At 48.7% G+C, this 27,223-nt stretch overlaps 1 protein-coding gene across 1 annotated transcript in view; it reads right to left on the reverse strand.

The window, feature by feature from the left end:
* LOC115932781 (titin-like) overlaps positions 1-27,223 on the reverse strand; it is a 136,791-nt gene that overhangs the window by 83,126 nt on the left and 26,442 nt on the right. Inside the window, 5 exon segments of the mRNA XM_063699572.1 lie at positions 4,487-4,618; positions 7,918-7,979; positions 24,472-24,482; positions 24,485-24,596; positions 26,459-26,596. Coding sequence (XP_063555642.1) covers positions 4,487-4,618; positions 7,918-7,979; positions 24,472-24,482; positions 24,485-24,596; positions 26,459-26,596 — 455 coding nt within the window.

The raw sequence follows: 27,223 nt of genomic DNA on the forward strand, positions 1-27,223 counted from the left end.
GTGCCTGTAGTCCCAGCTACTAGGGAGGCTGAGGTGGGAGGATCACTCCAGCCTAGGAGATGGAGGTTGCAGTGAGCCGAGATCGTGCCACTGCACTCCAGCCTGGACAAAAGAGTGACACCCTGTCTCAAAAAATAAATAAATAAATAAAATGGAGGCTCCCGGTGAGGCATGAAGGGACTTCATGGACAGCCCTTGAGGTTCCCACCCTGGTCTCCCTGCCTTCACTCTTGTCCCTAAATATCCACCTTCCCCAGGGCAGCCTGGGTTGTTATGAACCAGAACTCAGCTGGGTGTGGTGGCTCACACCTGTAATCCCAGCTATTTGGGAGGCTGAGGCAGGAGGACTGCTTGAAGCCAAGAGTTGGAGACCAGCCTGGGCAACACAGTGAGACCTGTCTCTATACATATGTAACTAACCTGCACATGGTGCACATGTACCCTAAAACTTAAAGTATAATAATAATAAAATAAAATAAATTTAAAAAGGCCAGGTGCAGTGGCTCACACCTGTAATCCCAGCACTTTGGGAGGCCGAGGCAGGCAGATCACCTGAGGTCAGGAGTTTGACACTAGACTGACCAACATGGAGAAACCCCATCTCTACTAAAAATACACAATTAGCCGGGCGTGGTGGTACATTCCTGTAATCCCAGCTACTCGGGAGGCTGAGGCAGGAAAATCGCTTGAACCCAGGGGGTGGAGGCTGCAGTGAGCCAAGACAGCACCACTGCACTCCAGCCTAAGCAACAAGAGCAAAATTCCATCTCAAAAAAATAAATATAAAATATAAAATTAATTAATTAATCAATCAGCCAGGCATGGTGGTGTGCACCTGTAATCCCAGCTACTCCGGAGGATGAGGTGGGAGGACTGCTTGAGCCCGGAATTTCCAGGCTGCAATGAGCTGTGATCATGCCACTGCCATCCAGCCTGGGCAACAGAGCAAGACCCTGTCTCTAAAATACATACATACATACATACATACATACATACATACATACATACAAACAAACAAACAAACAAACAGAACTCACGTCACACCACTGCCCTGCAAAAAACCTGCCCCCCTGTGTTCTCACTGCACCTGGAATCCCACCCTAACTCTCAGAGGAGACCCCTGCAAATCCTTCTCCTGCTTCATCTCCTCCCTTTCTCCCCCTCACTCACTTTCCTCAAGCCACACGAGCCCCCTGATGCACCACGAGCGTCCTCAGAGCCTTTGCACTGGCTGCTCCCTCTACCTGGAAAGCCCTTCCTTCCCCAGATACACACAAGGCTCACTCCCTCCGATGCAAGTCTCTGCTCAAATGTGACCTTCTGAAAACAATCATACATGGTCAGCTGGGCATGTTGAACAAAAGCACTTCAAAAAGCAGTAACACTCAGGATGCCAGAGGCTCGGAAACAGCCAGAGATAGACTTAGGGAGGGACGGGCACATGCTCACCAAGGGTCATGGCCGCACTGGGTAGAACTTTGACCACTGTATCTAAAACACCTCCCTCAGCCGGACACAGTAGCTCATGCCTGTAATCCCAGCACTTTGGGAGGCCAAGGCAGGAGGATCACTTGAGATTAGAAGTTTAAGACCAGCCTGGCCAACACGGTGAAACCCCGTCTCTACTAAAAATACAAAAATTAGTCAGGCGTGGTGGCATGCACCTGTAATCCCAGCACTTTGGGAGACCGGGGCAGAAGAATTGCTTGAACCCGAGAGGCAGAGGTTGCAGTGAGCCGAGATCACACTACTGTATTCCACGCTGGGTAACAGAGTGAGACTCCATCTCAAAAAAAAAAAAAAAAGAAAAAGAACACACACACACACACACACACACACACACACACACACACGCTTCCTCGGTTACTCTCACCCTCATTTCCTCATTTTTACCTCACCCCAACACTATCATTCTCCAAAGCGTCTTGTCAATGCATGTTTCACAACCAGCGTCCTGTCTCCCATATAGAAGGTCGATGGCACCCAACTAGAGTGTGTCTCTTTTGTTCCACTCTCTGAACCCTCAGAGACTAAACATCGCTAAGCACAAAAGCAGCAGTCAGTTTCATCTGCTCAGTAGATTAAGGGCCAGGCCAGTGGAGGAGCTTCTGGATTCAAACTCTGTCCTCCTCCCAAGGCTGTGATATTGGCCTCTCCCACGGTGTCTCCAGCAACCTGCTCCTCTGACAAGCTCCACGGGACACAAAGGTGGGCACCCGTCTTCCATGAGAGGAAGCCGAGCCACGTGATCAGCAGAGGCGTGGATGATGAGGAATGCTGAAGCCCACACTACAAATGTGGCCTGCTTAGCGGGGGGGGGGGGGGGGATGCTGCAGGTGAGGCTGAAGGAATCCAGATGAGATGGGTGATGTTAGGGGTCAAGTTGACTGGGTTAAGGGATACCCAGATTGCTTGCTGTTAAAGTGTTATTTCTGGGTGTGTCTGTGAGGGTGTTTCCAGACGAGACTGGCATTTGAATGAGTGGACTGACTAAGGCAGATCCATCCTCGCCCCATGTGGGTGGCACCGCCCAATCAGCAGAGGGTCCGGACACAACAAAAAGTCAGAGTAATGGCAAGTGCAGGCGCTCTCTCTTCTGCAGCCGGGATGTCATCCTCTCCCACCCTTGAACATCAGAACTCCAGGATTTCTGGCCTCTGGACTCTGGGACTTACCCAATGACTCCAGGTTCTCAGGCCTTTGACTATGGACTGAGAATTCCACCATCACCTTCCCTGGGTCTGAGACTTTTGGACTTGGCCTGAGCCATGCTACCAGCTTCCTGGGTTCTCCAGGTTGCAGATGACCTAGGGTGGGACTTCTCAGCCTCCATAATCACATGATCCAGTTTCCCTAGTAGATCCCCTCTCACCCTCCATCCATCCATCCATCCATCATCTATCAATCATCCATCCATCTATCATCTATCCATCTACCTACCATGTATACATCCACCAACTATCTATCCGTCTATCATCTACCTATCATCTATCATCTATCAATCTATCATCCATCTATCTATCATCCATCCATCCATCCATCCTACTAGTTCTGTCTCCATGAAGAACTGTAATAAACAGGGACCCCACCTTTGCCTGCCAAAAACCTTCAACTGGGTCATGGACATGGGCCATTTCCTTACAATGTTCAGTCACAGAGGCCCAAGCTCTATCTGCCTCCCACGAGACAATTTCTCCCATCACCTGGACCACCCAAACAGCCTCCGACCGGAGTCACGAGGTCCACTGCTGATGTCCTAGTGGCTGGCACATGGATGTCCAGATTCCCACCCATCATCTGGGTCTGACTTAAGGCCTGTATCCTGGGCATCCCCGGAACAGAATGAGGAACAGAACCCCAGTCTGGGGTTTTCCCCTGTAAGGCCAATGGGTCTGTGGGGAATCCAATGCACCACACTGGCCCCATCACAGTTTATCGTAATAAACTTACCCCAGAAGAGGCAACAGGAACAAAAACAGCCATTCTACTACCCCCATGGCCGCAATCCACTGCCCCCATGTCACCCGCAATTTCATGTTCCAGCTCGTCCAGGCTCGAGACAAGTCTTATGTCCTTGTTTAATTGGCAGCTGCTTTTCTTTCTTACTGTTACATAGAATAATAACGCATCGTGCAACTAATGGCGTCTCAGATTTGATGAGTTAAGGTATGTGCAGGGGAGGCCCTGGCCTGATTCCCGAAAGAATGACAGAGGTGGTGTAGTGGGGCACGCCTTACATAGGGGGTAGAGCCTAAAATCCAGTACAGCCAAAATCACCCTCAAATGGGGCTTCTTTGGCTAAACAGACTTACATGGTCAGCTGGGCATGTTGCACAGAACATTCAAACAGCAAGAACATGCAGGATGCGAGATGCTCAGAAAGAGACAGAAAAAAGTGAGACTGACTCAAGGAGGGATAGTCACGCGCCATGGCAAACAGCATCAACTGCCTGTTTGGACAACATTTCTCTTCTTTTTTTTTTTTTGAGACGGAGTCTCACTCTGTCTCCCAGGCTAGTATGCAGTGGCGCAATCTCAGCTCACTGCAACCTCAGCCTCCTAGGTTCAAGTGATTCTCCTGCCTCAGCCTCCCGAGTAGCTAGGATTACAGGCACCTGCCACCATGCCTAGCTAATTTTTGTATTTTTAGTAGAGACAGGGTTTCGCCATGTTGGCCAGGCTGGTCTCAAACTCCCGACCAAGTGATCCGCCTGCCTTGGCCTCCCAAAGTGCTAGGATTAGACATGAGAGCCACCACACCCAGCTCCTTTCTTCTTTTCTCTGCCCAGTTGCTTTAATGACATGTGAGATCCTACCCCATTTGGCAGAAAAGCAAACTGAGGCCAGGAGGAGAAGTGAGGCATCTTGCCCAGAACCACAAAGCTAGTAACAGGCAGCACTGCCAGGGCCCCATCCTGGATTCAGGCCACAGTAGTGGAAAGGAGGTGACCGGGGCATCCTGGAGGACAAGGAAACTCACACTTACTTCCTAGTCTTGGCGCATTCCTTCTTCCACTTCTTTACCCAAACAGGCACGACTTGTTCCGACGTGTCCTCCTTGTTTAAGGACCAGAGGTCACTGCCCTCCAGGGGCTGGCGGTAGCCCCGGACAATCAACCTGGGGCCAAGACACAAGGGGGTTAGGCAATGAGAGTCAATGAGAGGAGGAGGAGGAGGAGGAGGAGGACGGGACTCACTCATTCCACACGCCTGCTGATGCTGCTCCCCTCTGCAGCACAGCTGCCTGCTGCAAATGAAGGCAGCCATGCAGCTTGGGAAGTCAGAATGCGGATGGACATTTGCATATATTACAAGCTAATTACAGCTCATTCTGTTGGGTCATGCAGGAAAAATGGCTTTTTTTTTTTAGTGCTGCACACAAAAGACTTAGGAAAAAAAGATGATTTAGGAGCGAAGTATCAGGACAGCTCTTTTTTATTTTTTATTATTCATTCATTCATTTATTTATTTGGAGAGAGGGTCTCGCTGTGTCACCCGGGATGGAGTACAGTGGTGCGATCGCAGCTCCCTGCAGCCTCCAGCTCCCGGTCTAGAGTGGTTCTCCCATCTCAGCCTCCCGAGTAGCTGGGACTTTGGGTGTAAGCCATTATGACTGGGTAATTTTTTTTTTATTTTTTATTTTTGTAGAGACATGAGTCTCCCTATGTTGCCCAAGGTGGTCTTGAACCTCCGGGCTCAAGCAACCCTCCCACCTTGGCCTCCCGAAGTCTTGGAATTATAGGCATAAGCCACCGTGCCCCGCCAACTTTTTAAAATTTTAAATTAAAAAGGCTGATATGGGCCAGGCACGGTAGCTCATGTCTATAATCCCAGCACTCTGGGAGGCCGAAGTGGGAGGATTTTGTGAGCCCTGGAGTTCAAGACCAGCCTGGGCAACATAGGGAGACTATCTCTACAAAAAGTAAAATAAAAAAATTAGCCAGTCATGATGGCTCGCACCTGTAGTCCCAGCTACTCGGGAGGCTGAGGTGCCAGGATTGCTCAAGGCCAGGAGGTGGAGGCTGCAAAGAGCCGTCATTGTGCCACTGCACTCCAGCCTGGGCAACAGAGTCAGACCCTATAAAAAGAAAAAAAAAATAGGCTGAAGGAAAAAATTAAAAAATAAAAAGGCTGACATGACAAAGCATTAGTAAGCATGAAATCTGGGTGATGAGATTATTTAGTTTTATTATATTAATCTTTCTATGTGACTCCATCCAGGCTGGAGTGTAATGGCACCATCTCAGTGCACTGCAACCTCTGCCTCCTGTATTCTAGCAATTCTCCTGCCTCACCCTCCCAAGTAGCTGGGATTACAGGCGTGTGCTGCCGGGCTAATTTCTGTATTGTTAGTGGAGACAGGGTTTCACCATGGAGGCCAGGCTGGTCTCGAACTCCTGACCTCAGGTGATCCACCCACCTTGGCCTCTGAAAGTGCTAACATTACAGGCATGAGCCACCGTGCCCAGCAGACTAAACACTTTTATAATAGAAGGTAAAATACTTTCATCTTTTGTTCTAAAATAATTTCAAACTTATAGAAAAATTACTCAAATCATACTAAGAATTCACTCAACTCACCATTGTTAACACGTTGCCACGTTTGCAGTATCATTCTGTCTGTATCCATTGACATGCACACACAAACACACACACACATGCAAACACATCATCTTTTTCTGAACCATTTAAACAGTTAAAGGCCTGGCATGGTGGCTCACACCTGTAATCTCAGCACCTTGGGAGGCTGACGTCGGTGGATCACCTGAAGTCAGGAGTTTGAGACCAGCCTGGACAACATAGTGAAACTCCATCTCTTCTAAAAATACAAAAATTAGCTGGATGTGGTGGCAGGTCCCTGTAATCCCAGCTACTCAGGAGGCTGAGACAGGAGAATCTCTTGAACCCAGGAGGCAGAGGTTGCGGAGAGCTGAGATCCTGCCACTGCACTCCACCCTGGACGACAGAGCAAGACTCCATCTCAAAAAAAAAAAAAAAAAAAAAAAGTTAACATATAGCCTCTACATGCCTTTACCCCAAAAAAACTGGAGGTATTCCCTTCCAATCCAGGACATGCTCTTATGTAACTAGAGCACAATTTTCCAAAACAAGAATGAATGTCATTAGCATGCATCCGGTGTCCTGTAGTCATGAACAAATTACATCAACTGTCCCAGTGATGCTTTTTAATAGTAACTTCAAGAAATTATTTAAAACATCTAATTTTTTAAAACGATGTTTGTCATTAAGACAAGGATGAGACCGGGCATGGTGGTTCATGCCTGTAATCCCAGCACTCTGGAGGCTGAGGCGGGAGAATCACTTGAGCTCAGAAGCTGGAGACCAGCCTGGGCAACATGATGAAACCCCACCTCTACAGAAAGTACAAAAATCTGCTGGGCGTGGGGGAGTGTGCCTGTAACCCCAGCTACTCAGGAGGCTGAGGCAGGAGCATCACCTAAGCCCAGTAGATTGGGACTGCAGTGAGCTACAAGTGTGCCGCTGCACTCCAGCCTCAGCGACAGAGCGAAAGCCTGTCTCAAAAAAAAAAAAAAAAAAAAAAAAAGATGATGCTTATTAGGGGCAAAAAAAGATTCTTCAAACAATCCCCACTAAGATGTTAACAATGGGCAGAAAAAGATATACAAAAAGAGGACCAGAAGGTAGCTGGGCATGGTGGCTCACACCTGTAATCCCAGCACTTTGGGAAGTCGATGCGGGTGGATCACCTGAGGTCAGGAGTTTCAAGACAAGCCTGGCCAACATGGCAAAACTCTGTCTCTACTAAAAATACAAAAAGTAGCCGGGCATGGTGGCGCAAGCCTGTAATCCCAGCTACCTGGGAGGCTGAGGCAGGAGAATCGCTTGAACCTGGGAGGCGGAGACTTGTAGTGAGCTGAGACTGACAGAGTAAGACTCCGTCTCAAAAAAAAGAAAGACGACCAGAAGAAGGCATACTAAAATGGTGACACTGGTTACCTCTAGATGTCTCCTGCACTGCTGATCTGCACATGTGGTTTTTTAACCCACACTTCCTGTGGTGAGACAGTATTATTTTTCTAAGGCGTGGGGAACAGGAGGGGGACAATGTCAATAATAACTATACCTAATATTTTAAAAACCCAAATCTGAAGCTAAAGCAAGAGCAGTCCAGCATATGGCTGTCCCAGGCAAAGCCTTCTGCAGAGGTGTCAGCTGCTCACGGCTCATGTGTTTATCACATTCAAGTTCACGGAACTGCCGGACAGAGTTGGTGTCTCTGAGACCACATGGCCAGCACAGGCAGATTCAAGACAACTCTGCAGAAGAGCAAAGGAGGGAGAAGTTGGGGAGGGGGAGCTGAGCATGTTCATTCATTCATTCATTCATTCATTCACTCCCCACCACCTCCCTGAGGTCTGGGGGGCCTGGCCTTACCCTGTGATCCACCAGAAGGTGATCCTCGACAGGAAGGAAGCGCTGGACTCTGGGCAGGGATTCTAGTGGAAAGAAAGCACAGGTTTGGGAGGAAGAGGGAAAGGAACGATTTGACTTTTCATCCAAGTCAGAGCTTAGCAAGTAGTCAGCTGCTCACTCTTCCTTCCAGAGGACTAGCGTCAGCTCCACACCATTCTGCACCCCAAAAGGACCCTCTCCTAATCCCCAGGAGAAAGAAACTCATGGCAGCTCTTCCAGTTTCAATCAACGGAGTGTCTACCATTTGCAACCACAATACAACATGCTATAGACCTGCCTTGTCTTCTATCCCCACAACAACCCTAGGAGCTGGTGTTAACATCATCCCTACTTCACTCATTCATTCAACAAATATTTTCTGAGCACCTACTATGTGCTAGGCATTCTACAAGGTACTACAGGGTTGCCTTATATCCCCACGACAACCTCATGAGCGGGTATTACTTTGTCCCCACTTTACTCATTCAGTCACTGAATATTTATTGACCACCTACTATGTGCTGGACACTCTACCAAGAGCTTATATACTTGCATTATTTTATATCCTCATGGAATTCTATAAACATGGTATTACTATTATCTCCACTTCATTCATTCATTCATCCAACAAGTATTTCCTGAGCACAACCCTTGTGCCAAGCACCCTGCATACAAATCTAAACAAACAGAAATGACCCCTGCCTGTATGGAGCTTGTGGTCTACTGCAGTAATCGTCAGTAATACCTGCCAAGATTCTCTACTATTAGTAGCTAGCTCTTTTCTAAGTGCTTTACACAAACTACCTTATTTAATCTTCATCCTCACCTCACAAGATAAATAAAAAGTATTATATCATCCCTGTTTTGCAGTTAAAAGAAACTGGGCCTGTAATCCCAGCACTTTCGGAGGCCGAGGCAGGCAGATCATGAGGTCAAGAGATCGAGACCATCCTAGCCAACATGGTGAAACCCTGTCTCTCCTAAAAATATAAAAATTAGTTGGATGTGATGGCGGGCGCCTGTAGTTCCAGCTACTAGGGAGGCTGAGGCAAGAGAATCGCTTGAACCTGGGAGGCGGAGGTTGCAGTGAGCCATGATCGAACGACTGCACTACAGCCTGGCAACAGAGCAAGAGTGTCTCAAAATAAAAATAAAATAAAATTTAATTTAATTTAAAAACTGGGGACCAGAGATGAAAAGATTTGTTCAAGGTCCCACAGCTAAAAGCAGTGGAGTCAGGATGGGAGCCCCAAAGAGTCAGGCTCCAGAGAGAGACATGCATCAAATGATCACATGAACAAATGCAAAACTACAACTTCTGGGCCTTGATGTGTGTCCTGAAGGGAGAGAAATATTACCAATGAGACAAAGTAAGTGCATGGGGGCTGATCTGGTGTACGAAGGTCAGAGAAGGCTCCCCCAAGGAAGACAGTCAAGCTGGCACCTGAAGTGTGAGTAGAGGAGAACTAAGTAACAAGGAAAGGCAACGCATTCCCAACAGACAGCAGTGTGTGCAAAGGCCGGGTGGTAGAAGAAAGCATGGTAGACTCCAGGAACCAAGAAGGGGCCTGAGCAGTCTACACTGGAGGCTGTGCACAGTCTACACTGCAGGCCACACATTTTGGCCTTCATTCTAAGGGCAATGGGAAGTACTGAGAGATTCTAAGCAAGCTATCAAAGAACTTATTTCCCAGAGAAATGAAGATGAGCCCCAAGTCAACAACATGCAGGCAAGGAAAGGGACCGACACAGAGCTCCTGGGATGACAGACAAAGCCTGGCTTTCAACATGGATGCATCCAGGTCTAAATTCTGAAACACAAGCTTTAGCAGCAGAGGGAAGAGAGGTCACCATGCAGTAATGAAAGCTTTAGCCAAGGACTCCACTCAAAGTTCCAGCCTTGTGCAGATATAAGGCATTTACAGAGCCCGATAAGGTGGCATACTCTCGTCCAGTGGTTTTCCATTCAAGGCTGGGCGTGCTTTTTAAAAAATACTGTATCCTGGCTGGGTGTGGTGGCTCATGCCTGTAATCCCAGTACTTTGGGAGGCCAAGGCGTGCAGATCACTTGTGGTCAGGAGTTCGAGACCAGCCTAGGCAACATGATGAAACCTCGTCTCTACCAAAAATACAAAAAATTAGCTGGATGTGGTGGTGGGTGCCTGCAAGCTCAGCTACTCGGGAGGCTGAGGCAGAATTGCTTGAATCCATGAGGTGGAGGTTGCAGTGAGCTGAGATCGTGCCACTGCACTCCAGCCTAGGGACCCTGTCTCAATCAAAATAAAAATAAAATTTAAAAAAATACTGTATCCGGGCCCTACCAGCACCAGGCAATCTGATTAAGCTGGTTCTGGGTGCGACTGGGGCACTGAAGCTTTGTTTTTGTTTTAAACTTCCAGATTTTTCTTGGAAAAGTGGCTGGGCAGGAAATATGCAAGGTAAGCCAAGAACATCTTGTCACACCGGACAACAAGGAAACTAAGCATGAACAGGATTGTTAAAAGGCTCAAGAGCCAAGCAGAAGTGGCCCCTGCAGGCTAAAAGAGGGACAATTTGAGCTTTGACAAGGAGAATAAGTACAACAGGCTGAAACATACCAAGCAAGGTTTTTGTTTTGTTTTGTTTTGTTTTTTGAGATGGTCTCGCTCTGTCGCCCAGGCTGGAGTCCAGTGGCGTGATCTTGGCTCACTGCAAACTCCGCCTCCTGGGTTCAAGTGATCCTCCCGCCTCGGCCTCCCAAGTAGCTGGGATTACAAGCGTCAGCCACCACACTGGGCTAATGTTTGTATCTTTAGTAGAGATGGGGTTTCACCATGTTGGTGAACAGGCTGGTCTCAAACTCCTGACTCAAGTGATCTGCCCACCGTGGCTTCCCAAAGTGGTGGGATTACAGGCTTGGGCCACTGCGCCCGGCCTTTCATGTTTATATACACAAGTTTCATATTGACGCTGGAAATAAAGAGAAACATCTGATGTTGTCAGTGAACCAGGTCATTGTTTGAACACAGAAAAAGCGGAAAGAAACAAGTATTTTCTCCACCTTTCCCAAATGTACTCATTTGGTTCACCAGGGTTGGAGAAGGCTTCCCTGAGGAAAACAGTCATTTATTCGATCACTACAGAGTGATCAGTGATCAAAGAAATGAAGGGGAAACTCTTTTCCATAAAAAAAACCCAGCTAAAACATAAAGAATGATATCATAGAAGAATGAGCCATTGTACAAACACAATGGAGTACTGGAATATTCGATAATAATGAATTATTATTAAAGTTAGTATTACAGTCACATATACATGTTTTTTGTCAAGACAAGGTCTAGCTATATTGATCAGGCTGGTCTCAAACTCCTAGGCTTAAGTGATCCTCCTGCCTCAGCTTCCCAAAGTGCTGGAATTACAGGCATGAGCCATCACATGCAGCCCAACAGTTACAGTTTTTAAAATTCTTATCTTTCAGATGTTATCATTAGAGAAAGTGGAGCAATGAACATCAGGAACTCTGTTATTTTTGCAACTTTTTGTGAGTCAAACTATTGTGAAATAAAAAGTCATTAAAAATAAACAAATCCATGTCCTTCGGAGATACATATTAAAACGTTCACCTATGCAATGCATGGTAAAGAGCTCATGGCAGCTGGGCGCAGTGGCTCACACTTGTAACCCCAACACTTTGGGAGGCTGAGGCGGGAGAACTGCTTTGAGTTCAGGAGTTCGAGACCAGTCTGGGCAACATGGCAAGACCCTGTCTCTACAAAAAATATAAAAATTGGCCGGACATGGTGGCACGTGCCTGTAGTCCCAGCTACTCAAGAGGCTGAGGCACGAGAATGGCTTGAACCCGGGAGGCAGAGGTTGCAGCAAGCTGAGACTGTGCCATCGCACTCCAGCCTGGGTAATAGTGAGACCCTGTCTCAAAAATAAATAAAAAGAAAAGAAAAAGAGCTCATGGTAGTTCATTATCCTATGCTGTCTACTTTATGTTTCCATCATAAAAGGCTAAATAAAAAGCTCCTCCAGTGATTCGAATAGACAGCCAGGGCTAAGGATCAGGCTCCAGTCTGGGGCTCGGAGGGGTGATGAAGTTCCCAGCCCTGCCTGTCCACTGGAATCACCTAAGGAGTTTGTTAAGTGCCAAGTGCCTAGGGCCCTACCCCAGACCAACTAAATCAGCACCTCTAGGGGGAGGACCCTGACAGCCACAGATCTTTAATAAGATCATCAGATGCAGCCGGTGCATTCCAGACCAACTGAAGCCAAGTTCAGATCAGACCGTGGACCCGGACAGACCTGGGTTCTAATCCCAGCCCTGCTATATTCTAGCTAATGACCTTGGGCAAGTCCCTTCACCTCCAAGCCTCAGTTTTTACACCTGGAAAATGGGAGTCGTTTCTCCTACTGCTTGCTCAGCCTATCCCCCGGGACTGCCAGGAGGGACAAATGACATGAGGCCCATGGGACTGTGTCGTAAAGCGGAATTTCTCCAACCTAAGGCGTGGAGGTAGTGGTGTTTGCTTTGTAGGCTGGGTAGAAACACTGCATTGCAGGCTGGTTTTTCATCCGGAAGAGCTGACACCTTCTTGCCCACTCCCACAGTCAGTGGTTGGGTTATCAGGGAATTGCAAATCCATTTCACCTGCAGCCCAAGCCCTACCCACTGTGAAAGACCGAGGTGCTGGCTGGCATAGAGAGGAGGAAGGGGTGGGGCATGGCTGTCAATGATTCATTTATTTCTTGGTCAAATATATGGGCAGGACTTGCTTATAGGCCAGGATGTGGGTGAAGTGCCATGGACGGAGCTGCAAACGAGACAGCGAGACCCCTGCCCCATTCAGCCTCCTGCCCTGGGGAAGATGGACAGTAAGTAAACCACGGTGCAAACAAATATATAATTACAATCAGAATTACAATCAGTGAGAGCTGCAACAAAGGAAAAAGGTCAGTCATTTGAGGCCTGATATCACCCCTTAATCACTGAGGGTTGAGGTAGGCAGAGGTTAACCAACCTTTTCTGGAAACGGCCGGCTGATAACAAAGGAACAAAGGAAAAAGAAGGCGGCAGGGGTGGAGGGGCAGCTTCTGTGTGAAGCAGTGCACAGCACGGGGCTAGCTGGCATGGCTCAATCCCAGCTTGCCATTTCCTAGCTGTGGGACCTTGGGTCAGTTCCTTGGTGGTGAAGATTAAATGAGATCAAACATGGTAAGTACTTAGAATAGTACCTGGCACAGAGTAACAGCCAAAGGAAGGGTAATATGAGTAGTAGTAATAATAATAGAAGCAGTGACAGTAGCCTCTGGTATATGGAAACATAAAACTGTACACCTTAAATATATTTTCGAGACAGGGTCTCGCTCTGTCACCCAGGCTGGAGCACGGTAGTGTAATCATAGCTCTTTGCAGCCTCCACTTCCCAGGTTCAAGTGATCCTCCCACCTCAGCCCCCCAGGTAGCTGGGACTACAGACGCACACCACAACACCCAGCTAATTTTTGTATTTTTTGTAGAGACAGGATTTCACTCTATTGCTTGAGCTAGTCTCGAATTCCTGAGCTCAAGTGATCCATCTGCCTCGGCCTTCCAAAGTCCTGGGATTATAGGCATGAACCACCGTGCCCAACCTATATACCATTTTTATTTGTCAATATACATCAATAAAGCTCAAGTGTTTGGGGGGGAAAAAACCCAGTGGGTTCACAATACACCACTATACCAGATGCTTTATATATCAGAAGCATCTATGGCCCACAGACCAGCTATTTATAAGTAAAGTTTCATTGGAACAGTCACACCCATTCATTTATGTATTATAAATGAATATGGCAGCTTTTGAGCTACACAGCAGAGTTAGGGGTTGCCACAGACAGTGTATGGGATGCAAAGCCTAAAGTATTTATCAGCCAGCCCTTTCCAGAAAAGGTTGGCTAACCTCTGCCTACCTCAACCCCCACAACATACTAAGACACAGTGATTAAGGGGTGAAATCAGGCCTCAAATGACAGTCTTTTGCCTGCAAATCCAGTCTTCTTCAGCCTTGGCATCAACGCGCAGGATAGAGACAGCCAGGGGAGGCTTGAAATGCAGCCCATATCCAGCTTAACAAGACCCTCAAATCCTAATCTTCCCTCAGCCCAGTAAAACTAAGTCCCCAGCCACTGGTAGAAAACCTGCCCTGCAAATGCAACAAGGACATTGACAGACAGAACACTACACAGTTTTTTGTTTTTTTGTGTTTTGAGACTGAGTCTCACTCTGTCGCCCAGGCTGGAGTGCAGTGGCCCGATCTCGGCTCACTGCAACCTCCACCTCCCAGGTTCAAGTAATTCTCCTGCCTCAGCCTCCTGACTAGCTGGGATTATAGGCACCTGCCACCACACCCGGCTAATTTTTGCATTTTTTGATAGAGATGGGGTTTCACCATGTTGGCTAGGCTGGTCTCGAACTCCTGACCTCAACTGATCTGCCTACCTCGGCCTCACAAAGCGCTGGGATTACAGGCATGACCCACCGCGCCCAGCCATTGCCGTTTCTAATTTGCACACTCAAAGAGCTTTGTCAAATTCTTCTCCTCAGGCCGCCTCTCTTCTATGGATCTAAACACAGATTTTCAGATTATCTCAAGTTACCGATAGGGAGGCCAACACAGGGTCCCCCCTTCACTGGCAAAAAAAAAAAAAAAGGAAACAGCTTTTTTTTTTTTTTTTGGAGACGGTTTCACTCTCATCGCCCAGGCTGGAGCGCAATGGTGCATTCTCAGCTCACTGCAGCCTCCGCTTCCCAAATTGAAACGGTTCTCCTGCCTCATCCTGCCACATAGCGGGGATTACATGGTGCACGCCACCATGCCTGGCTAATTTTTGCATTTGTAGTACAGACGGGGGTTTTATCATGTTGGCCAGGCTGGTCTCGAACTCCTGACCTCAAGCGATCCACCCACCTCGGCCTCCCAAAGTGCTGGGATTACAGGCATGAGCCACTGCGCCCAGCCTGGAAATAGCCTCTATCTGACGTGGAAGGCGTTACTTGACAACAAAGACTACTAACTTCTGAAGTAGGTCAAGGATGGAAAATAAAAAAGGAGGAAAAAAAATCATGGGGCACTGGATTGTAATCCAGGGAGCATCTCATTTAACCCAAACCAAGGAGAATCTTTTGACATCACACACTAGGTACAAAAGACAGAGCCACCTCCAGGGGGTTTTCCAGCCTCAGACACTGAAATACAGCAACTCCTGTCCCAGATAGCATGAAAGCAGCTTGTGAACTGGTCCCTCCTTCATTTGAAATGAAAACAATTCAGAGAAGTCCTGGCTGAAGGCAGAGGGAGGAAAAGCCTGATTCATCCAAACAGAGTGATGTGTTCTTTGGCATCCACCATATTGATATCTACGTTTGGTACCAGATGAGCTGGCCAGAAACCCTGTGGTTTAAACCAATTAGGTACGGCAGCCCCAGGCACTGATTCTTGGAGCGCAGGGTAGTTTAAGGACCTTGTCTGGGTCTTTCAGCATGTTGACCTGTTTGTCAGAAAACACTCTCGGCTTTTAGTTCTAACGGGTTTTCTGCTGGTTACCTCCGCTCTGCACTGCCAAAGTGCCCCCCACAACCCCTGCACCCAGCAGGAGGCAATGCGTGCAGCAGCAATAATGTTTAGAGCAGTGATCCTCAAACGCAGCTCCGTCACCAGCATCGGTGGCACCTGGGAACTTGTTGGGAACCGCAGATGCTCGGGCCCCACCCAGACCTACTGCATCAGAAACTGTGTGGGTGGGGACCAGCAATCTGTGTTTCAAGCGTGAGAACCCAGTGGGAGGGTTCCTGACACATCACCACTCTGACCCTCAGTGTCTTCATCTGTCAAGTGGGGAGACTGATCATCCTGCCCTACTGTGAGGACTAAATAAATAATACAGTGCACCCAGCTGTCACCCTTATTAGACGGAGCCTAAATGTCCAGCAGTAAGAGATCTGCCAGTATAACGTAAACACTGGTGATTTGTTTGCCCTGTTGCTTACCAACTGTGCAAAATGCCTCCCTGCCCAGGACCTCCGTTTCCTCTACTGGAGCACACCCCGGAATCTTTTCCCATGCCCTCTGCCCATCAACTTGTCTGTTTTCTTTGCTTGTTTGTTTCGAGAGATGGGGTCTCACTATGTTGACCAGATTGGTCTCAAGAAATCTTCCCCCCTAAGCCTCCCAAGATGCCAGGACTACAGGTGTGAGCCACGCACCTGGCCCTTTTTCTGGTTTTTGATGCTGTAGTGGGCACAGGGGAATATCCTGGCTCAGCCTCCCTCTCTACCTGCCTGGGTGCCTGCAAAGGCTTTTTAAGTGCCACCGACCTCACCCCCATGTCCAATGTATCCTCTTCCTTTGAGCCTGAGGATCTTCCACAACCTGTCCAACCTGAGTGTGTCATTCCACTGGTGAAAAACCTTTCCTCAGCTCCCACCACAGTAGGGTTAAAATTCCAAGTCCTGGCTGGATGTGGTGGTTCACCCATCCCTGTAATCCTAGCATTTTGGGAGGCCAAGGCAGGGCATCACTTGAGCTCAGGAGTTCAAGACCAGCCTGAGTAACATACAGAAACCCCGTCTCTACCAAAAACAGAAAAAGTTACTTGGGCGTGGTGGCACGCAACTATGGTCCCAGCTACTTGCGAGGCTGAGGTGGGAGGATCGCTTGAGCCCCGGAGGTGGAGGACACGGTGAGCTGAGATGGCACCACCGCACTCCAACCTTGGTGACAAGAGTGAAACTCCATCTCAAAACAAACAAACAAACAAAAATTCCAAGTCCTTACTGTGACACATAATTGCACCCTTGATCTCTGATGCTCCCTGACTCTTGCCTCTCTTTTCGCTTACATCCTAGCCCTTCCAATCTAGCCAAGCAGAATTCTTTTTTTCTTTCTTTCTTTTGAGACAGAGTCTTGCTCTGTCGCCCAGACTGGAGTACAGTGGCGCGATCTCGGCGCACTGCAACCTCCGCCTCCCGGGTTCAAGGAATTCTCCTGCCTGAGCCTCCCGAGTAGCTGGGATTACAGGCATGCACCACCACACCCAGCTAATTTTTTTATGTTCAGTAGAGACAGGGTTTTACCACGTTGGCCAGGCTGGTCTTGAGCTCCTAGTCTCAGGTGATCTGCCTGCCTCGGCCTCCCAAAGTGCTGGGATTACAGGCACGAGCCACTGCACTCAGCCTAGCCAAGCCGAATTCCAAGTGATTCCCAACACCCACAAGCTCCCTCAAGTGGACCTTTGCACATGCCAGTTGCTCTACGAGGAGCACCCTCCCACCCCACCACCACCTCCAACCATATTCACCTGGCCAGAGCCTCGCATTCCTTAGACTTGAGCATCCCCTCTCCTCCCTGGATGCTAGCCCTGGAGCCCCAGGCTGAGTCAGGGACCACTCTCCCAGCCCCCACAACTCCCAGCACTTCCCTCCCTCAGAGCCCCCACCGTCCATCCTGCAGTTGTTGGTTCAACTGCCTGCCACCCACCTTCCATCTCTCCTCCAGGGCAGTGGTCAAGGTCTGTTTCTTTCTAGCTCAGCCCCTGGCACAACACCTGATTATTAAATGACTGAAAGCATGATGGAGAAGTGGAAAGAAAATGGGAGTTTCAACGCTTTAATCAACGGTCCAAGATCAGGCCTTGGTGGGTGGGGACAGAGACTGATCATGAAGGAGCACAAGGGAACTTCCTGGCATCCTTGCAGTGTTCTGTATCTTGACAGGGGTTTAAAGTATTCCTTTACCAAGATTCATCAAATGCTAACTTGAGATCAGCAATTTCACTGTATGTAAATTTTAAGCAAAAAACTCAGAACTGTAAACAGATCTTAAACTCTAGCTAATGATTTACTTGGAAGTGGGTGCATGAAAGAATACTAATATATTTCGAAGGAAGTTTCAGATATCAAAAAAACTAGGTTCAGTGGCTCAGGCCTGTAATCCCAGTACTTTGGGAGGCTGAGGTGGGAGGATGGCTTGAGGCCAGGAGTTCAAGACCAGACTGGGCAACATAAGGAGCCCTCATGCCTACAAAAAATTTAAAAATTAGCCAAACACAGTAGTGTGCACCTGTAGGGCCCAAGCTACTTGGGAGGCAGAAGTGGGAAGATCACTGGAGCCCAGGAGTTGGAGGCTGCAGTGAGCTATGATCGCACCACTGCACTCTAGTCTGCGAGACAGAGTGAGACCCTATCTCAAAAACAAAAAACAAAAACAAAAGTAGCCGGTTGGCTGGCTGATTAGCTATCTGGTTAGACAGACAGATATGCGACAAAACAAGTTTAGCAAAATGTTAACTGTGGCTCTAGGTACCAACTATATGACTGCTCACTGTAGAATTCTTTCAACTTTTCTGTAGGTTTAAAAATGTTCATAGTAAAATGCTGGGGGGAAAATATTACATATTATACAGACAGGACTAAAAATACCTCTTACTGCAAATGAGCTGAGTAGCTTTCACTGAATGTTCCAAACCAGTGATTTGCAACCCTGAACCACCTGGAGATCTTGTTAAAATGAGTTTGACTTGGTAGGTCTGGGATGAGGCCTGAGACCCAGCATTTCTAGCAAGCTTGCGGGGGATGTCGAGCGTTCCAACTGGTCCAAGGACCTCTGTTTTCAGCTGGGACCTAATAAATGATCTCCTTTGGCCTTGATCCCCTTATCTACAAGATCCTCCTCCCCCAAACCTAAACCACAGACTCAGGGCCAATGAGAAAAAAGGCAGGAGACTGGGGACCGGCCGGAGCTCTGGCAGTCTTGGTCAGCCCTGCCCAGGCTCCCAAAAGCCTCGGCAGCCCCAGAGCCAGAAGGACAGATGGGAGGAGACCCACCAAGCAGCCAGGGCTGGAATAGACATCTGAGTCATGGAGTGGGAGCAGGGCCAGCTGGGGAGGACTGGCCGACTCAGTGACTCAGCACGAAGTGGCCTGGAGGAGCCAGCCCTGCCAGCTCCCACCCAGGCCCCGCCTGACCTGACCCCAGCCGCCCCAGGCCTTGGCTGATCACTCTGAGGACAGGCGACAGGTGATGGATGGCCTGCTGCTGCTCTGAGGATGGGAGAGCAGCAAGCCTGGACTCTCCCCATCTTCCTGGCTCCACTGTGATTCAATCCCTGAGAGTGATGGGAAGACAAGCAAACAGGTTGTCCCGTTGTCCTCCTCCCCAGATCACAGGGCTCAGCTCTGGGACAGAGAGAGGAGGTGAAGCCAACAACAAATCGAGTTGCAACCCGTTTTCAAGAAGGGGCTGCTGAGGTCCCCAAAGGAAGAGCACCGAGCCCACAGCCACAAGTCTAGCTGATTCTCACAGGACCTGGTTCCTACCCTTCCTTGCCCCCATCTCAATTGCTAGGCTATGTTGCTAGGTAGTTATGTGGTTATTTTGTTTGTTTGTTTGTTTATTTGTTCGTTGTTTGTTTGAGACAGGGTCTCAGTCTGTTGCCCAGACTGGAGTGATCTCAGCTCACTGCAACCTCCGCCTCCTGGGTACAAGCAATTCTCCTGCCTCTGCCTCCTAAATAGCAGGGATCACAGGTGCTCAACACCATGCCCAGCTAATTTTTCTATTTTTAGTAGAGATGGGATTGCACCATGTTGGTCAGGCTGGTCTCAAACTCCTGATCTCGGGTGATCTACCTGCCTTGGCCTCCCAAAGTGCTGGGTTTATAGGTGTAAGCCACCACACCTGGCCTTGAACAAGATTTTTAAAAGCACTTAGCATCACTGAATTGCACACTTAAAATGGTTAAAATGGCAAATCTTAGGTTACATATATTTAACCCCCAAAATGCAACATTTTAAAAAAGAAAATAAGGCTCTTGACACCATGCCAAGCCTTCAGAACATCTGTGCATACATCAGTCCCCTTCCTCTTTCTTGCTGGTAATACTTGAACAGGATGAAGGCAGAGAAGCAGCTTAATCTGATGTCCTGTGAGGCCTCATGCACACTTCACCCTTATGCAAGACATAATATACGTGCCACATGTACTGAGCACCTCCCCATATAACACAACAATAAATTACCACTACAGGCCCACCGTGTGCCTGGCTGTGTCTTAGGCACTGAGGTTACAAGGTGGATACTGCCACGTGAAGCCTCTAGCCTAACACAAAGCCATTATTTAGCCAAGACCCTCCCATTCAGCAGTTACAACCAAGAGAAGTGACACGATTGTGCACAGCAGCCAGTCGTGACTTCGAATCTCTGCTCTACTACTCACGTTGAGCAAGGCACTTATGTCTGCGATTGTTTGTCTGTAAAATGAGAAAAACAGTACCAAGTTCACCACGACTGCTGTGAGAATCAAGTGAGACATGTATATAAAGAACTTAGCATAGTGCTAGCCAGTACACAGCAAGCATCTAATAAATGTCGATTCCCGTCCTTGCCTTGCAAAGGAAGAAAGAATGCCTGAAAATGGAAAGGGGACAAAAAAGGAAGCTAAAAAGTCATCAGAGCTAAAGAAATGCTTAGACCAGGGGTGGACAAACTTCTTCTGTAAAGGGCCAGATGGTAGGTATCTTAGACTTTGTGGGTGCTACAGTCTCTGTAGCAACTACACAACTCCACTGCTGCAGCTCCAGACACCTGTAGACACTATGTGATGAATGCGAGTGGCTGTGTTCCAATAAAACTTTATTTACAAAAACAGGCAGCAGGCCAGATTCGGCCCATGGGCCACTGGCTAACTCCTGGTCTAAACTCTAATCTGCAAAAAGGTAAATGGCAACCCCATGGGGTTCCTGAACAGGAACCCAAAGGGAAGTTCAGGCTTCCTGGACAGAGAGTGTCAGCCAATCAAAGTGTTCTCTCCCGGACAAGTGCACAAATGTCAGAAATGCAGCAGCCTGCACACCCACATTTGACACCCTGCTGGATCTCACTGCACAAGAGGCAGACCACAGCCGGGCACGGTGGCTCAAGCCTGTAATCCCAGCACTTTGGGAGGCCAAAGTGGGTGGATCACTTGAAGTCAGGAGATCGAGACCATCCTGGCCAACACGGTGAAACCCCATCTCTACTAAAAATACAAAAACTAGCCAGGCATGGTGGTGTGCGCCTGTAGTCCCAGTTACTCAGGAGGCTGAGTCAGGAGAATTGCTTGAACCTGGGAGGCGGAGGCTGCAGAGCCAAGATCATGCCACTGCACTACAGCCTTGGCGACAGAGTGAGACTCCAAAGAGACAAACTACAGTGTCTTCCACCATCTTGGAAGACCAGCAGTGACACAGGAGGAGCTGAGCTGGGGGAGATGAGACAGAAACAGAAAACAATGACTGGGGAGAAGAGTCAGGGTGTCCCAGCCCCACAACAGTGCAGCCTTTTAGCCGCCAGAGCTGAGAGCTTCATGTCACCCAGGGTGGCAGAGCAAATCCCAGGACCAGGCTGCCAGGAACGCAGAAAGCACAAAAAAAGGTCCAAGTCAGCTCTGTGAGTCACCCTGGTACAAACACACCCAGGGGAGAAGTGAAAGGGAATTTATCCAGATTCCCAAGGGAGATCAGAAATCAAGAAAATCCCTCCTTCAAAAAGCTTCCAGAACCATCCATGGCAAGAGAGCTCTTCCCAGGCTCCCAGAGGAAGCTTGATGGGTCGGGTGATCCCCACGCCAGCCAGGCAGCCCCAACCAGACTCTGTTTACCCTGAGCAATCCAAGGTCTGCAGCCACCCAGTTGAGGTGTGACTTGTTTTGTATAAATCCCAGTTCTAAAGAATGGCTCGGCCAGACATGGTGGCTCACACCTATAATCCCAACACTTTGGGAGGCCGAGGCGGGTGGATCACTTGAGGTCAGGAGTTCGAGACCAGCCGGGCCAAGATGGTGAAGCCCCGTCTCTACTAAAAATGCAAAAATTAGTCGAGCATGGTGATGGGCACCTGTAATCCCAGCTATTCAGGAGGCTGAAGCAGAAGAATCGCTTGAACCCAGGAGGCGGGGTTGCAGTGGGCCGAGATCATGCCACTGCACTCTAGCCTGGGCAACAAGAGCAAGAATCTGTCTTAAAACAACAACAACAACAACAACAACAACAACAAACAACAAACAAAAGACAAAAAAGAATAGCCCAACATTTGACAAACAGGGACACTCGGCTGCCACACACTTACACACACTGATACACAATACATACAACAGCCACTGACTCATGAGCCCCTCTCTTCTGTGTCAGGCACCAGCCAGGGATCCAAAATGGGGTGACCCCTGGGCTCAAGCGATCCTCTAGCCTTGGCCTTTCAAAGTGCTGGGATTACAGGCATGAGTCACCATTGCCTTTGTGAACTTTATACATATGCAAGCACACACAACACAAAGACACACACACACATATTCAAACACACACATACATGAACATAAACACACTCACAAGCACACATTCACATATAAGCACATACACGCATATACATGCCTATGACTACCGAGACACACAAGCATGCACATGCATGCATATGCACACGTACACACAGATGCACAGGAATACATACACAGACGTGTGCACTTGCTCATTTCTCCAACCCAGCTCCTCTTTGGGCAAGGAAATACCAACATGGGACTCCTCAGAACATACACTGGGACATGCATTTCTTTTCTCTTTTTTTGAGACAGAGTCTCATTCTGTCACCCAGGTTGGAGCGCAGTGGTGTGATCTCTGCTCACTGCAACCTCCGCCTCCCAGGGTCAAGAGATTCTCCTGCCTCAGCCTCCCGACTAGCTGGGATGACAAGCATGCACCACCATGCCTGGCTAATTTTTGTATTTTTAGCAGAGATGGCATTTCACCATGTTGGCTGGGCTGGTCTCAAACTCCTGAACTCAACTGATCTGCCTGCCTCAGCTTCCCAAAGCGCTGGGATTACAGGTGTGAGCCACCACGCCCGGCCTGGGACATAGGTTTCTAAAATCTCTTAGTTATCATCAACCTCCTCCTCCATACTGATGCCCACCAAGCCCTTTCGTCACCCACAAGGTAAGCCTCTGCCCCTCACAGAGGTTTAGGCCAAACCCAACAGAACCACAGAGGTGAAAAGTTCTCCCACTGCAATCTGCCCATTACCAGCTGACTAGCCACGAACCAGCATCAAATATGTGCTCCAAGGCCTCCCTGCCATACTCACAATAAAACCCAAACAGCTCATCTGGCTCACAAGGGGGCTGTCCCACCTCTCAGGCACACACTGTCTCTTAGCCTTCTCCTGCTGTGCTGGCTTTTCTTGCTGTTCTCTCCACACCTCCCCACCCCAGGGCCCTTATACTTGTTCCCCTCTGCCTGGAACACTCTTCCTCTAGGTGTTTGCTCCACCCACTACCTCACCCCTCTAGGTCTCCACTCACATGCAGTTTTCTGGGCAGGCCTTCCCAGATCTCTCTTATCAAAAGCTGCATATGAGCCTGGGCAACACAGCAAGATCCCATCTCTATTTAAAAAAATAAAGAATAGGCCAGGCGTGGTGACTCACACCTGTAATCCCAGCACTTTGAGAGGCCAAGGCGAGAGGATCACTTGAGCCCAGGGGTTTGAGACCATCTCCCCATCTTTAATTATTAATTAATTAAAAGTAAGCCAAGTTGGGGAGCAGGTGTAGGGAGAACATCAGGAGGAATAGCTAATGGATCCTGGGCTTGATTCCTAGATGATGGGTTGATCTGTGCAGCAAATCACCATGGCACACGTCTACCTATGTAACGAACTTGCACATCTTGTACCTATACCCTGGAACTTAAAAGTTGAAGAAAGAAAAAAAATTAGCCAGGCATGGTGGTGTGTGCCTGTAATTCCAGCTACTCAGAAAGCTGAGGTAGGAAGATTGCTTGAGCCCAGGACGTCAAGACTACAGTGAGCCGAGATCACACCACTGCACTCCAGCCTAGGCAACAGAGCAAAACCCTGTCTCAAAAAAAAGAAGAAAAGAATTAAAGGAAATTAATAAAGTGTTCCCTTTTGTTCTACTAGCAGAAACGGTGGCCATCTCTACACTCCTCACTCATAAGTTTCCATATTTACAGAATTTCTCTGAAACTGACAAAACAGACCAAGGGTCTCAAACTCAAATCCCTCAGGGGCCAGGCATTTGCCACAAGTGAGGAAAGCATGCCAGTATAATACAATAGGGAGTGCCGGGGACTCCAGCAACTCCTCAGCTCTGCCCTGTAGGATTATAGGCCTAATCTGTCAGAACTTTACTTTTCCAGAACATCTGGACAGCTAGAATTCATAAAAAATACCTGATTTGTAATTATCTGCTCACATTTTCCAAAATCACCATGCCAAGTGAGAAACCTACAGGCCTGCAAGATAGCAGTTCATCAACGACAAAGCAGATTCTCTCCTTCAGCTCCCCTAGCCACATCTAAGCCTCAGTTTTTCCATCTGTAAAGTAGGTGGGATGATATTCCCTGTATCAGGGGTTGAGGGAGGCTGGAACGAGATCCTGGATGGATCTAAGAAATGTTAGGGGGTACTGTGTCACGCATCTCTCTCACACACACACACGCACACACACTTGTCTGTGGTCACACTTACAGGGTCGTGGTAGTTTCCGAGAACAGGCGTGAGCGATCTGAGAAACAGGACAAGACGAGCTGAATGAGTAAGAGGGAAAAGTAGACGCAGAAAGTGATGTTACGAAACAGGTCCACCTGGGCATCCTGCGTGGTGAGGAAGGAAGGAAGAAAAAGATCACATTCTGGGGCTGGGTGTGGTGGCTCACGCCTGTAATCCTAGCACTTTTGGAGGCCGAGACAGGCGGATCACCTGAGGTCAAGAGTTGGAGACCATCCTGGTCAACATGGTGAAACCCCGTCTCTACTAAAAATACAAAAATTGGCCAGGCGTGGTGGCGGGCAACTGTAATCCCAGCTACTCGGGAGGCTGAGACAGGAGAATCACTTGAACCCAGGAGGCGGAGGCTGCAGTGAGCCGAGATCACGCCACTGCATTCCAGCCTGTGTGACAGAGCAAAACTCCATCTCAAAAAAAAAAAAAAAAACCAAGATCACCTTCTGAGAGCAGGTGGCAGAAACCCACTCAGCCACAGGGACATCGCAGGCTCCCAGCTCCCCCCGGGACGTAATGGCAGAAAGCCGGCTCCATCACGGGTAGTCTCACTGCTCACCGCTGCCTGATGGGAGGAAGACAGGGCTTGGGAATGAAACAGAGCTGTATCAAGGCCTGGCTCTCTCACACTGGCTGTGGGATCTTGTCAACTTATTTAACCTTTCTGTGCCTCAGATTCCCCACCTATAAACCACCGGTGGTTCTTAACCAGGGGTGATTCTACCTCCAGGGAAACATCTGGCAGTGTCTGGGGACACCTTCTTTGTCGTAACTTGGGAGTGTTATGGCACGCAGTCAGGGGAAGCCAGGGACGCCCCTAAATGTCTACAAAGCACAGGACAGCCCCTACAACCAAAGAGTCTCCAATCCAAAATGTCGATTAGTGCTGAGGCTGAGAAATTCTGTCCAAGTCACTGCAAGAGGTCAGGAAGATTATTCGTGACACATACACAGTCCCCTGTGAGGCACTTTGAAAACATGAACTCAATCAGCACCAGCTGCTATCACTCATAATAATATGTAGGCAATCAATAGTCAAATGTTCAGCTTCTTTTCCTTCCTTTGCCTCATGCCAGTCTCTAATTTAGCTCCAAGATGGCAGGAACAGCAGGTTATTCCAAAAGCACAAACTCCAGGTCAGGCGTGGTGGCTCACGCCTGTAATCCCAACACTTTGGGAGGCTGAGGCGGGTGGATCACAAGGTCAAGTGATCGAGACCATCCTGACCAACATGGTGAAACCCCGTCTCTACTAAAAATACAAAAATTAGCTGGGCATGCTGGCGCGTGCCTGTGGTCCCAGCTACTCGGGAGGCTGAGGCAGGAGAATCGCTTGAACACAGGAGGTAGAAGTTACAGTGAGCCTAGATCGTGCCACTGCACTCCAGCCTGGTGACAGAGCGAGACTCCGCCTCAACAACAGCAAAAAATAAAAAAAAAAAAAAAAAGAAAGTGCACACTCCCCAAAATTCCTAGGAGCAGCACATGGCAGCCAATGTAAACAACTTCCCCAGCCAGAGCAGCAACTGATGGGACAAAGGTAATGTGAGGACAAGCCTAGGGTCCCCCAGGGGAACAGTCACTCTGCAAACACCGTTCCCGGCTCGGCTCCATCCCAGCCTGGCAAAATTTGGAGCCGCCTCTCTTGCTGTTTCCTGCTGATGGGGCCAGCCTGGCATCGGCCCACAGCTCTGGCCCTTGGAGGTCCCATGGGAGCCCCTTGGAGCAACCCAGACAAATCAGGCCCTGGGGAAAGGAGGTGCTAGAAAAAAGGCTGGGGCTGACTTAGTGAGGATTTGGTGGGGTAGGAAAGTCACCAAGGGAGAAGCTAGGTGCATGTGGTACCCATCCCCTGGTTCCCATGGCAACGCAGGACTTCTACACAAGCCAGAGGGACCCAGCATCTCTCCCTCCGGGTCCACTGAAGGAAGATGAGGTAGGAGACTGCCACTTACCTCTTTTAAGGCTGTCATAATTTTGGATCTCAGGATGGCTAGGGCACACACTAGGGCTACCAGCCAGAAAGTGAGCATGATCCCTGAAGACTGAACTCCCTTCCTCCTCTCCAGCTGAATTAAAAAGGTAGCAAGCAGCTGAGGAGAGAAGCACAAGACAGGAGTTGTTGGGTTTTTTCTGAGACAGAGTTTCACTCTTGTCGCCCAGGATGGAGCACAGTGGCGCAATCTCAGCTCACTTGCAACCTCTGCCTCCCAGCTTCAAATGATTCTCCTGCCTCAGCTTCCCAAGTAGCTGGGACTACAGGTGCCTGCCACCATGCCTAGCTAATTTGTGTATTTTTAGTAAAGACGGGGTTTCACCACGTTGGCCAGGCTGGTTTCAAACTCCTGACCTCAGGTGATCCCCTTGCCTTGGCCTCCCAAGGTGCTGGGATTACAGGTGTGAGCCACTGCTCCCAGCCACACTATTTCTTAATGGACCACGTAATAAATATTTTGGACTTCATGGGCCATAGACTACATCAAAACTACTCAGCTTTGCCACTGCAGTGTGAAAGTGGCCATAGACAAGATGTAAATGAATGGACATGCCTTCATGCCAATAAAACTTTATTTAAAAGAACAGGCAGAGTACCCAGTACAGAAAACAAAACCCACTTGCCCTGATGCTCAACGTTCCCGGGGTCAGCCTCTGCCCCATCGCCCCTGCTCTCTGCCTCGGCCAGCTCTGCTCCAGCCACACACAACTCTCAAGTTTTCCCT

The sequence above is a fragment of the Gorilla gorilla genome, chromosome 18 (assembly GCF_029281585.2).
Source record: "Gorilla gorilla gorilla isolate KB3781 chromosome 18, NHGRI_mGorGor1-v2.1_pri, whole genome shotgun sequence".
Classification (NCBI taxonomy): Eukaryota; Metazoa; Chordata; class Mammalia; order Primates; family Hominidae; genus Gorilla; species Gorilla gorilla.